Source organism: Hippichthys cyanospilos, chromosome 19, assembly GCF_059441005.1.
Source record: "Hippichthys cyanospilos isolate Australia breed blue-spotted pipefish chromosome 19, RoL_Hcya_1.0, whole genome shotgun sequence".
NCBI classification, from domain to species: Eukaryota; Metazoa; Chordata; class Actinopteri; order Syngnathiformes; family Syngnathidae; genus Hippichthys; species Hippichthys cyanospilos.
In genome coordinates, this window is record NC_142387.1 from 11,546,740 (window position 1) to 11,560,497 (window position 13,758).

At 35.3% G+C, this 13,758-nt stretch overlaps 1 protein-coding gene across 1 annotated transcript in view; it reads left to right on the forward strand.

Annotated features, from left to right (window-relative positions):
- Positions 1–4,155, forward strand: part of vstm2a (V-set and transmembrane domain containing 2A) — a 48,104-nt gene extending 43,949 nt beyond the window's left edge. The window contains exon 5 of the mRNA XM_088402322.1: positions 3,235–4,155. Coding sequence (XP_088258448.1) covers positions 3,235–3,311 — 77 coding nt within the window. The 3' untranslated portion in view covers positions 3,312–4,155. The remainder of the gene's footprint in view (positions 1–3,234) is intronic.
- The last annotated feature ends 9,603 nt before the right edge of the window (positions 4,156–13,758 follow it).

A 13,758-nucleotide genomic window follows, 5' to 3' on the forward strand; every position in this document is an offset into this window, starting at 1 on the left:
CATTGGACACAAATGAGGAGGATATGTTTCTGAATAATGTGTCTCTTGTCTGAGTAGCATCGGTGTGACTGGCTGGAAATGATCGGATGTTTTTCATTTTGTTCAACTTAACCGAAACACAAACTTGCAAAGTTTGCCAAAAATATTTTGGCTCCCTGAGACGTCTCTGTAAAATTTCAAAGCCGCGAGGTAACGAGGCTCAAAGAGAGACAATGAGGTGCAGCACCGGCGCCTCCACGGGGAGCTCGGACCGCTTTAGATTCACTTTGATCCGTCCCTGATGATCCCCGACCGGCTGAAGGGGTTCGTGCGTCTTCGACTCGTTTGCTTTTTTTGTCCACTGACTTTGTTGTAAATTATGTTGTCTAGTTTGTTTGAAGTCTGGCTCCTCAGCGGCGCTCCTAATTTTTGGCTGCTTCCAAAATTGGTTGTTTGTAGTCGAAGCTAGCCTTTTTTCGCAGCGACGAGTGTTGTCAAAAGATTTGAAAAAAAAATGATCTCGTTCGAATATCATCAAAAAATTTCTGAGAAAAACTCAGATTGTTTTTTTTGTTTGTTTGTTTTTTCCAATTTAAATATATTACCTTTTAGCATTTGAGACGAGCCCCAAATGCTGGCCGCAACCTTTAGTTTTGAGCATCTGGAGGATCGGTGTTGTTTACATTTGTCAATCGCCAAATCATTTAAATATAACATTAATATCAAATATCGTCCATTAGCTACTAGCGCTCTCACGATCCAAATGTTTTTCGAGTTATTTATTTTCGCGAATATTCCATTGATTAATCTGATAAAATTGTGTTTTTAAGCGCTTTACAGAACAAATTAAACAATGATAGTATTATTATTAGTAATTAAAAACGAAGAAATAGCAAATGGGTCACAAGGAAATTCTGAATTGTTAACAGTGCCACATTTTTTATATTTTTTTAAAAAGTAGCATTTGTTTAACCTGAGAAACAACATTTAAAAAAAATAACACTGTTAAATGAAAAGTTGTAACATGTTTTTATAAATATATTTAAATCAAGAAATCGAATGTCCCAAGTAGAGCTGTCACTCGAATATTTTTCGAAATGATAAAGCTAGTGAATATTGTTTTGATTAGTCCAAAAATCATAAATTTTATTACTAAATCGGAAAATTTGTTTTATAATCTACTTAAAAATTAAATTTCATCAGATTAATCAATGTAATATTTGCTCTAAAAATATTTCAATCGCGGTAGCCCTAATATGGAGTGTTTGATTGTATCTGTGTGCTTCGCATTTATGGGGTAAACTAAACCCGAACTTCTTTTGTGGTAAGTGAGGCTTTAAGTGTAATTTTTTTTTTTTTAAGTGAAATTTACCAATCATCGGACCGACAGCTCTCACACGCTCTTCCGTTTTCACGTCTTCCTCTTTCTCCTGATCTTGAACAACAGGAGCCTATCAGTTTATGCCAAACACGACGACAGCCAATCAGTGTCCATTCCAGGGTGCGGTTGCTCTTTTTTGCAATTTTTTTAATCCCGCCACAGCACCCGCCTCGATATCATTAAACTAAAGCAATTTATTTGTGTCGACAGGAGGCAGCACTCGGAGATGGGAGAGATTGTTCAAATTTGACAAGGTTGTGCTTTTTATTGTGAGGCTGGCTGCTTGCCCGTTGAAATTAAATGAACACTTCCACTTGCTATTCAACGCTGACACTTTAAGAGGCTTATTGTAAAAGTTAAGCAGCAGAACAACGATTAAGAGGCATGTGATGAACTTGGGTAAAAAACGAGCGGGATTCAAAAGAGGAAAATCACAAGGGACGGCAGAAATCGCAAAGTTCGCTGTGCTTTGGCTGTATGGGAAAAAGCAATGGCGTGACATCATCCTAAATAGCGTGAACTTGAAAAGTAGGGTTAAAATTATCCAATTATGGTTCAGGAAAGGGTCGGGCCGTTATTTAGGTCAGTATGATCCAACTTTGACATTTTGTACAAAACAAACCAGAAATTACGTCAAATCAACGCAAATTTGCGATTCAATTCGTGTTTCATGAACTGAAATTCATACTGTACATTATCTTGCTCAACGCATTCATTGTACTGGGCTAAATGTTGATTATTTCTTGAATTAACTAAAATGCATACTGTACACAATCTTGTTCAACACATTCACTGTGCTGGGCTAAATTTTCATTATTTTTCCAAAGCAAAAACTTAACCATCAATTTTCCTCGCGAAACAGATGAGTTCATTTTACCATAAATACCCAAAGTTGCACAGACTTTGTCTTTCACCAAGTTTATTATATACAATTAATAAATGTCAAATGGAGTATCTTATCTCTAACCGTTGAATCAGGTGCAGAAATCGTAAATTTTATATGATCTCCTCCTATTTAGTAATATTCTTCTGAGTATGAACTTGTACGCTGGTTCAGTCTGCTCGCTTCTTTTTAAAAAAATAATGCATTAACAACTATAGCTTACATGAGCTGCTGTTAGCTACAAAAAGCACTGGCTTGTCCTGTCATGGTATTTTTTGTAAGAATACAGACGCACCCATACTTTTGTTTTTCATTTTGGGGAAAAAAAGGTATTTTTGGAGAATTACGGTATTTGTTATTGGCCTTGAACAAAAAAACATGTCTCGTCCCTGACCCTATATACTGTATATATATGTATATATATATATATATATATATATATATATATATATATATATATATATATATATAAAATTAATAAATGAGTCAAATGGAGTATCTTAGCTCTAACCGTTGAATCAGCTGCAGAAACCGTAACTTTTACATGATCCTCTCCCTTTTAGTAATTTTCTTCTGAGTATGAACTCGTACGCTGGTTCAGTCTGCTCACTTCTTTTTAAAAAAATAATGCATTAACAACTACAGCTTACATGAGCTGCAAAAGGCACTGGCTTGTCCTGTCACGGTATTTATTGTAAGAATACAGACGCACCCATACTTTTGTTTTTCATTTTGGGGGAAAAAAGGTATATTTGGAGAATTACGGTATTTGTTATTGGCCTTGAAAAAAAAACATGTCTCGTCCCTGACCCTATATACTGTATATATATATATATATATATATATATATATATATATATATATATATATAATGACTTAATGACTGACTGCTAGCTAGTTTGCGCGTTTAACGTAGCTAATCCAACGAAAGCAGTCTGATTGCGCGTCTAACTCTAAATTTTTCTTTTTTGTTTTGTTTTGTCTCCCACAGGAACAAGAATATCAGCCCGCTACCGACTAGCTGTCGTCCTTCTGGCTTACGGTTTGGTGAGGGAGGCCTTGTTATAATCTGCGGAGGGGCTTAAGTATGAGGAACTGACTTGGTCGAAACCAGATCTCACACCCGTCTCTGTTTTGCTCTTAAAGCGAACACGAGATTTGCTTGTTTTCTGTCCTCCTCCTCCGACGGACTTCACGGTATAGCCTCATTTCCCAGCCACTACTATTAATGCACCGGGCACATTATTATTAGCCACTACGAGATGTAAAAAAAACAAAAAACAAACAAACATCTGCCTCCTTAGAATCAGACGGATGACCTTTCATCCAAAGGTCATCTTTCCAACGCTCCCATGTGAAAACGGACTCCTCACATGGAGGAATCACCTTCTGGTTTGGCCGGGTCATGCGGTTCATTCGGTCGCAAATGAACGAGGAAAAAGAAGAATCTATATTTGTGTTATAAATATATCTATAAATATGAAATGATATATACATCTGTTTTCTTTCAAGCACCTAGCGTTAATGTTCGTGCCGTATACATAGCTGACACCGATGGCTCGTGCCTTTCATTGTGAATAGGCCCTTTCAACCACGACGGGAAAAAAAAGAAAAAAAAACCCAATTTCATTTTTGACTGTTACCATTAGCCTTCATGGGTTTCATTTGTCTTTAAGCTGTTCAAATGATCTAGTGTGCATACATTTCCATCTCGTTTGTGAAACAAAATGTGCATGCTTGTCGATCAAGGCTTAAAGGGGAGGAGCGGTACTCGGAGTTCGGTGTTTTTTCCGTATTTCAGATTTAGCTTTATTTCGATGTGCTAGCTTCGATGTGGAAAAAAGTAACAAACATGTCCTTGCCATTTTTATTTGTATTGCACCCTCTGAATGAATAAAATTGGATGTCACAATTCATGAATAATTCCCAGTATGTGACCACTGAAGAATTCATTGAAACTGGCTGAGACTTTATTATCCTTCAAACTATTTTGAAAATTTCTTCCCGTGTGATAGAGCTCATTACAAAAACAAATTTGAGTGTTTGGTTGGAGAAATAATGACTTTCGCCATTATTGCATTTTGCTGACGCGCGTAATAAAATGCTGTATTTCTCGCTGTGATATCCTCCCGAGACCCAGACGATTTATTTATGTCCACCGCTGTGTCCATTTTGACCCGGCAAGACATTAAAGTTAATTGCGTCCTACCTAAAGACGTTAGCCATCATTGGGAAGGCTAGGATGTCCTCTATTGAGGACACCAGGACTTAGTTAACGTCAATGGGTTCAAATATATAGAACAAAAGCAAATTTCCACAGCAGTGGACGCAAATGAATAGACGGGGTCTCTGGAGGTTCACCAGCAACAAATTGATTTTTTAGGAGGAACATTTTTTTACTAAACGTCCACACGGAGTATTGATAAATGGATCGCTTTGACAATCTAAGGTCAGACCACTTAGGCTTTGTAAAACTGCTTCCTGTCTTCACAAATTAGACATATTAATAAAACAATGAGATGAATTATCTAATAGAATTTTTCTCATTGGGCTAACAGCGGGGTACAAACTGGACACGCCGCAAAGAAAAAAAAACGTTTTTGATACGATACATGAAACATGATATGAAACATGACAATCTACTGAATAAAATGATTACAAAATAAACAAAATGACCCCACTACATTGCACTGAGATCCAGGCTATTCATTTGCGTCCATTTTGTCTCAGCCAAGACATCAAAACTAATTGCGTCCCACTCTAACACATGAGACAATATTGGAAAGCCCAGCATGTCCCTCGAGGACACTTAAGATTTGGTTGGTTAATTCTTATGAGTCAAAAGATGTAGACCAAAATTAAATGTCCACTCCAGTGGACACAAATTAATAAGCTGGATCTCGGGGGATATGGATCAGTTTTTATTATCGTTCAACTCTGTTGAAAACTCATTCACAATGATTTGATACTTTTTGTCTGTTGAAATGACAGAAAATGGCAAAATGATACAATGTGTAGCCAATTTTGATTGCTAGCTAGCTTGCTATATACTGTACTAGCGATATTTTTTATTATTGTGAATGTTACTTCATCCACCTGAGAGCCAGCCTTGGCTTTTTGTTTTTCATTGTCCACTTTGTCTCAATAAGTGAGCACATTTGATGGCATCCCCTTGGAAATCCCAGAATGTCCTCAAATGAGGACACTAGGACTTTGTTAAATGAAATGAATCAGAAGCCTAAAAAGAAATGTCCACTCAGATTGGACTCATATCAATATCCGATCCTTGCACCCCAAATTTGGATCTTTATTTAACATTAACATGTATGTTTTTAGAATTTGTGAGGAAGCTGAAGTATCCCACAAAAAAAAATTACATTGATGCACGAAAAAATGTGGAGGTACACAAATGTGTATATTTCTGAGTAATTTTCTGAAAACGGATCTGTTATCAAGTCAAATCAAATTTTTCTCCCTAACTGTGATGTCACACATTGCTATCCAGCATGTTCTTCGAACGGGCGAATTTCAGGGACTTGTCCACTGTACTGGAGTCCCGCAGGGAACGATTCTTGGACCATTTCTTTTCACTTTTTGCTTTTCAGATTTTGCGCTCTGGCCTCCACCACCTGCGGAAAAATGATGAATACAAAAAAATGAATTTTCCAGAACTTGGAACTGAACTTGTCCATAAACACTTTTTAGTCTATCTACTGAAGGAAGCTGATGGCATAACGGAGGACCTCCTGAGGACAAACATAACTCAATTGTGGAAACAGACGTTTTTGTTTTTTTTTAGGGGCTGGGACCCGGATAATAAGTAGAGCCAAGGTCTGTCTCGGGACGCACACGGACAAGGACTCCCGCTTAATCGAAGCATTCAGGAGCTGCTTCAGTGACTTTAAGTCCTTCACCTCAAAACGCCAGTCAATAAGCGAACTCATTCTCTGACATTTCCAGCTGTATAAGTCGAAAATCCATTTTAACGAGGTTGGCGTTGAATGAGTTAAGGTTTTATTACCTTCCCAACAGCTTGAGCGCAGGCTCGTTATTAAATTGTGTAGTTTTCCCACAACGCTGCTAGCTAATCTCGCCGCTGTTCACAATCACCGCCGGCTCGAGTATCTACAAAATTTATTCACTACTGTTCTCATCATCGCCCGACGCTGTAAATAAGTCATTAGATTAGATTTATGCTTTTTTAGCTTTGTGTCTCCGCTGTCCGTTTTGCTCTTGTAAAAAGTGGAATAACCCCGTCGCGTGGCTAATAAAAGGCCAGTTGTATTTTATGACGGAATCTGTACACAAATCAAAGGCGTTGCATTTAGAAAAGGCTTTTAGCAAATGATTGTCTTGTCTTTTGAAATCTGAATTGTTTTAGGGTTGATTTCTGCTTTTTCCTTCTTATATATTTTACTTGGAGTAAAAATGGTGTTCTCTGCAGTGGGCTAAGAAGCGGTCCAGGATGTACCCCGCCCCTCTCGCAAGATTTCGCAATGAACATATATGATGGATTATTATTGTTAAATACATTTTCATTTCCACTGGTTAGCACGTCCACCGTACACTTTCGGCCTTCTGTGTAGTTTGCATGTTCTCCCCGAGCCTGCGTTCCTCCCACACGCCAAAAAACGGCAGGTGTATTCAACATACTGAATTGTCCTTAAGTGTGATTGGGTGCATGAATGGTTGTTCGTCCCGTTGTGCACTGTGATTGGCTGGCAACCAGTACCCGAAGTCAGCTGGGATAGGCAGCAGCAAGCCTGCGATCTTGTGAGGATAAGCGGCTCTAGAAAATGGATGTATATTCTAGAAAATAAGTAATAAGCGAAGCAAAAGATCTGGACAAAAGATCACTACTATGACTGTAAAATCAAATAATTTTTGATGTGTTTGTCACATGTGTAACTAAAATGGTAAAATGGTAAATGGACTTTAACTTAAATTGCGTTTTTCACTAACTAGTCATTTACCTACTGATGTTCCGGCATCAGGAGCAACTCGGGGTTCAGTGTCTTGCTCGAGGACACTTTGTCGTGGTCTTGATGGTCAGGAATGGAACCCACAGTCCGCTCCCAGCTGGGAGACGACCACTCTACCACCGAACTAAATCGGACTAAATCGGAGGCCGGTAAAACGGTTAAAAAGAGAAATTGGGAACAATAAATGCTCGTTTTGCAAATGTGGTATTTTAACCAGGAAGTTGAAGTCGAATCAGCCTTTTGAGGGTGTCGGATCTAGTCCATGGGTCTTGAGTTTGACACCTGTGGTCTAGCCTACGCCTAAAATATGCTCTCATTCAAATCTTATTTTGCATACCCTATAAAATGAACCGCAATGATTATTGAAATAGTAATGATAAAATAGTCAAGCCCGTAGTTTCGCCAAGTTAGCAAAATCATAACATTAACCGAGTATAAAATACCTCAAATGAACCTCCCCTGGCCTCCGAGTCCCTTCTCCGCTTACGAAGCAAAAGTTGAGCTTCGCGCTCCAAAAGACGAGAAGGACATGAACTTGATTCGGCGAAGCGGTTCAAAGACCCATAGTGTGTCAAGCTTTGCGATAACATCAGAGACGGCTGCTCATCAAGGGCCTTCCAGCCTGGGAGCATGATGTGTGGGCGCTGAAGGGCAGGCCCAGCTCATCCCTGGAATTCCAAACAACTCCCGGGTGTTTAGTACAGTTACTTGAGAATCGCTGGCAAACTTTACTGCGCTTGGAAGGGATTGACGTAAGCGCGTTTTCTGAGCGTGGGAAAGTATGGCTACGGTAAATGAGCTTGGTTAATAATGTGTTTTATATATATATATATATATATATATATATATATATATATATATATATATATATATATATATATATATATATATTTGTGCATGTTTTTTGGGGGGTAACTCTTCGAGTGGCGTTGACGTAAAAGGACGTCAACAAGACTAGCAAGGAGCGCCATTGACGTTAGTTGACTTTTCGTAAGTGGTAATGGGTAGAGAAAATGATTTGGGAATTTAAAAAAAACAAAACAAAAAAAAACAATACTGTCTGTCAGAATGCTTGAAATTGTGTGAAAAGTTAAAGACAGAAGTGGTTTACTACACCCGGCAAAATTCAAAAAGGTGCCATGTACTGTTATCAAGTCAAAGCAGGTTTTCATATATATATATATATATATATATATATATATATATATATATATATATATATATATATATATATATATATATATACACAGCAGAAATGCACATTTTACAAAAGAATGAAAACTAAGAAGCGGTGTCATTTAATTATTCCATGTTATTGTCAAAACGGATTGTTTAGATGTGAATGTTTTTTTTTTTTAAATGCTATGGAGTTCAAAAATTCGTAGAATTTTTTTTTCCATTAAAAAATAGGTTGAAAGTAAACAGAAATGTTCACTAATTGGTCTCATTCTATTGGCTCGTCTATACATATGTATATATATATATATATATATATATATATATATATATATATATATATATAAAGTCCACACTCTGTATATATTGTATATCTTCAAACATTTTCCTTCATTCCTGTTTTGTTAACCGTTGACTGTGTGCTCTCGCAGTAACAAATAGGTGAGAAGGAAAACATACACAGCTTGGTTTCTTTTACCAAAAATTGAAACGGTTGGGAGCAGATTGTAACAGCGCGGTATGCCTTTTTCTCTATCCATTTTTCTATTGTGTTTGAAAGTAGATGTATTCTTTTTTTTTTATGTATTTGGAGTCTTGTCTGATTAGATGTTAAGCGTTCTCTCAATTTGATGTTTTGTGTGGCATCTGGAGTGAAACATTTTGTAAGATGACGTCTGACTAATATTCAAATAAATCATTTTCACGGGTGACGTTTAAACTGAAAAAAAAATTGTATCGAAGTGTTTCATCGTGTGTTATTTCATTCTAGGGATTGAGTTGTTCAGGTGATTTTTTTTTTTTGGTGTCCTCCAACCAAGGTCAGAATTCAAAGGTTGACTCGTCAGACCACAGACTTACGTCTTCGTGGTATTATGGACACAAAATATTTTGTTTTAGTTTTTGGCCTATCTGTGAGTTATTTGCAAGTATGTTCAAACTTACTTAAAAATAAATTCAAATGTAGTTCTAAGCCCAATGCTAACAATTCCACTTTACCCATAATGCAATGGAACGTGCTCGTCAACGCTTCGTGGTATTACAGGAATACATTTTTTGTTTTTGGCTTTTAGCCTCCGCGAAATGTGAGTTATTTGCAAATATGTTCAAACTTTCTTAAAAATAAATTCAAACGTAGTTCTAAGCCCAATGCTAACAATTGCACTTTACCCATAATGCAATGGGATGTGCTTGTCAACGCTTCGTGGTATTACAGGAATACATTTTTTGTTTTTGGCTTTTAGCCTCCATGAAATGTGAGTTATTTGCAAATATGTTCAAACTTTCTTAAAAATAAATTCAAAGCCCAATGCTAACAATTCCACTTTACCCATAATGCAATGGGATGTGCTCGTCAACGCTTCGTGGTATTACAGGAATACATTTTTTGTTTTTGGCTTTTAGCCTCCGCGAAATGTGAGTTATTTGCAAATATGTTCAATTTTTCTTAAAAATAAATTCAAACGTAGTTCTAAGCCCAATGCTAACAATTGCACTTTACCCATAATGCAATGGGATGTGCTCGTCAACGCTTCGTGGTATTACAGGAATACATTTTTTGTTTTTGGCTTTTAGCCTCCGCGAAATGTGAGTTATTTGCAAATACGTTCAAATCTACTTGAAAATATTTTCAGACGTAGTTCCGAGTTAAATGCTAACAGCAATTTTACCCATAATGCAAAGGGATATGTCCGATGGGATTATCGGAACCGATGCTTTGTTTTTAGCTTTTAGCCTACATGAAATGTGAGGTATTTGCAAATATATTTGAACAAGCTTGTGAGCCAAATGCTAACTACAGCAGTTTTCCCATAATGCAACGGGGCAACCGTCAACTTCTGTAGCATTACGGTAACAGGTTGTATTTTTTTTATAATTTAGTACATTCAAGTTATAATTACAAGTATGTTTGAATGAATCTTTCATTACAATTAGTCTTTCATGACGATATTCATATGAAAGCGTTTTAACTAGCTTCTTATTAATTTATTTATTTATTAACCTATTTATTTATTGGTGATTTTCATATTTGATGGCCTGATTTGATTTGCCATTTTGTAATTTGACATAGCAGGAAAGCACTTTCACTTGCCTTGGGTCATTTTTTTTTTTTTTTAGTCACGCCGACAGTTCAAAGTAAACACGGTGAAGCAGCCTTTAGTCGTTACGCTGCATCTAAATGCAATTATGTCAATTCCTTGACTTTTCTTCATTCGGTATGTTGTGTTTTTTGCTCTTTTTCCCCAAATCCTTTCTGAGAAGAATTTGGGAACTTTATACCTTTGCAATTCGTTACCGCAAAAGTCTCGACGCCCGATAAGCTACAATTAGATTTCCGTGCGCTAATAGGTAAGTCCCCAAAGAAATCTGAACAAAGGGTAAAGCCACCTTTTTATTCAGTGCGTGCGTCTCTACCCAACCTGCATTATTTATTTGCGCTCATTAAAAGTAATCAATTGGAACGGGCATTGATAAAAAGCTCTTTATTGGCCTTTCCAAAATCCATCACTATAATGTACTTGGTGACTTTAGCACCCTGCTAGATTGTTTTGGACCACAAAAGGACCGAATGAATGAGAATGCGTTTGTGTGGACACGTCGATGCTAAGCATCTCTCAATGCGCCGGGACCCCGAAGACCAAGATAATTGCGTTGGCTCATCAGCCAAGAATTCCGCAAGACCGCTCTCACAATGTCAAAATGTTCAGGTTGAAAAAATACAGGTAAAACCTTTTAGAAAATATAGAAATATAATAACTTGAATATAAAATAAAATAATACAAAATGTAATAATATTTATAAAATAAAAATGTAATAATAAATGATGCAGTAATAATAGTAAAGTATACATAAATATAAAAATAAAAGAATGCAAAAATAATAATTATAAATAATACAGTAAAAATGGAAAAACAAATAATGGTAGTTTTAATAGTAATTATCTATATAAATATAAGAAAATAATATAATACAAAATGTAATGATAATAAATAATAATAAAATAAAAACATAATAATAATAAATGATGCAGTAATAATAATAAACCATATACACAAATATAAAAAATAAAATGATACAAAATATAATAATGAATAATAATAAATTAATAATAATAAATAATACAGTAAAAATGGAACAACAATAAATAATGGTAGTTTTAATAGTAATTATATACATAAATATAAAAAAATAATATAATACAAAATGTAATAATAAATAATAATAAAATAAAAACATAATAATAATAAATGATGCCGTAATAATAATAAAATATATACACGAATATAAAAAATTAAATGATACAAAATATAATAATAATAAATAATAAACTAAAAATAAAATAATACAAAATGTAATGATAATAAATAACAATGAAGTAAAAATGTAATAATAAATGATGCAATCATAATAATAAAATATATAAATAAATATAAAAATAAAATAATAAATATTGATAAACTAAAAATATAATAATAAATGATGTGATAATAATAATAAAATATATACATACATATAAAATATATCCAAACCAATATCCATTCTTACCCTGAATGTTTTCTTTTTTTCAACCCAATGCAAAATTGAAAAAAATAAATAAAAAAGACTTCACCAGAAGACGATTAAGGTTTTGGAATGGTCAGAAGGAATCTGTCGGTTGTTTGTTTGGCAGAAAGCTGTGCACAAGAAAGACTGCCAATTTGGAGTGTTGTTTAGGATTTTAGCTACGGCAAGATGTGCAATAACTCAAAAGGCTGAATGCTATTATGAAATTAAAAATGCAGCCTTTACAACCCTTTTTTGAAAAATGGATTTTGAATAAGTCTTCTGATGAGTCTTTTTTGGATGTTTCTCAATTTATATACATCCCTTAATTTGGCAAATCTACACTGCAAAAAGAGCACATTTTGTTGTCTTAAGCAAAACAATCTGTCAACGACAAAGAATTCTTGTCGAGAACCTAATTATTTTATTATAGAATTATGTTCTTGAGATTTTTTTTTTTTTGCTAGACAAGGTACTTCATTTTTCAGACAAAAAAGAATTGTTTTTTTTATTATAAGCCATTTTTTTTATTTCTAAGATTGACTCTTTGCAGTGTACAGGAAACGTTTTCTTTTCAACTTAAGAGCAAATGAATTGGAACATGAAGCCACGTCCTGCTAAAATGCTTTTTTAAAAAAAAAAACTATATGTCTTTATTTAAATAACTGATTATTATTTGGAAATAACTGATGATGTCACGCTATCTATCTTTTTGGTGTTGCTGAATAAAATACATCAGACATACCGCACTTTTATTGAAAAGGGTATTTGGTTTGCGAGGGAAAAAAAATATTGTTTTTTTTTTTTTAGTATGCACTTTAACAAGGACCCTCCAAGAAAATTCTCATTTGTTTTCGTCCCCTCAGGAGCAAGAAATAAGTGGAGTGCATGCACACAAGAACATGAAGGTGACACCTTGCTGTCAGATTAGTTCAAGTTCAATTTGCTTGTGGGAATTCAGGTGGGGGAGACGTATATATGACCTGAACTCTCATAATCAACTCAGCTTTCTTTTGTTATCATGGCTCACTCAAAATACACTTGGAAGCACACGTGTTGCATCATCGTGTACGACCCGGGCTTTTTTTCCAGATATCGTGATACGTGATATTCAGTAATTGATAATGAACGGAAAAAAACAACTCGGTTGACTTTTGTTACCTCTCCTTCAGCCATTATGGGTTAAAAAAGCGAGTAGATATACATTTATTCTTATTTATTCATATTTATTCTTTACATATTTAACACAAATATTACTGCAGTACACATATTTACTTCAAAATTAAATTTTTGAACCTGATACAGAAACTGTAGTTATCCTGTCCCATCATGTTGTAGTCTCACAGAGAGCCGCGGTTACAAGACATGTGATTGGCTCCCGGCGTGACCATCGACCAATGAAAAAAGCGAGTAGCTTTACATTTATTCTTATTTATTTGTATTTATTCTTTACAGATTTAACACAAATATTACTGCAGTACAAATATTTACTTCAATATTACATTTTTGAACCTGATACAGTAACTGTACTGTTATCCCTTCCATTTGGCTGTAGTCTCACGGAGAGCCGCGGTTATATTAGCGACGCCCGGAAGTCTAATTAGAGTCAAGCCTGACCAAACATGATAACAATCTGAGTTGGAAAATAATTTAAATTTCTCCTACAAGACACATGATTGGCTCCTGGCGTGACCATCGACCAATGAGCAGGAGTAGATTATAACTCCTTCAAGTACTTTCAGACATTTTTTCGAAAAAAAAAAAACCATAGCCTTTGTTCCTAGCATACCTTTATTCCTAGCATACCTTTAAAAGAT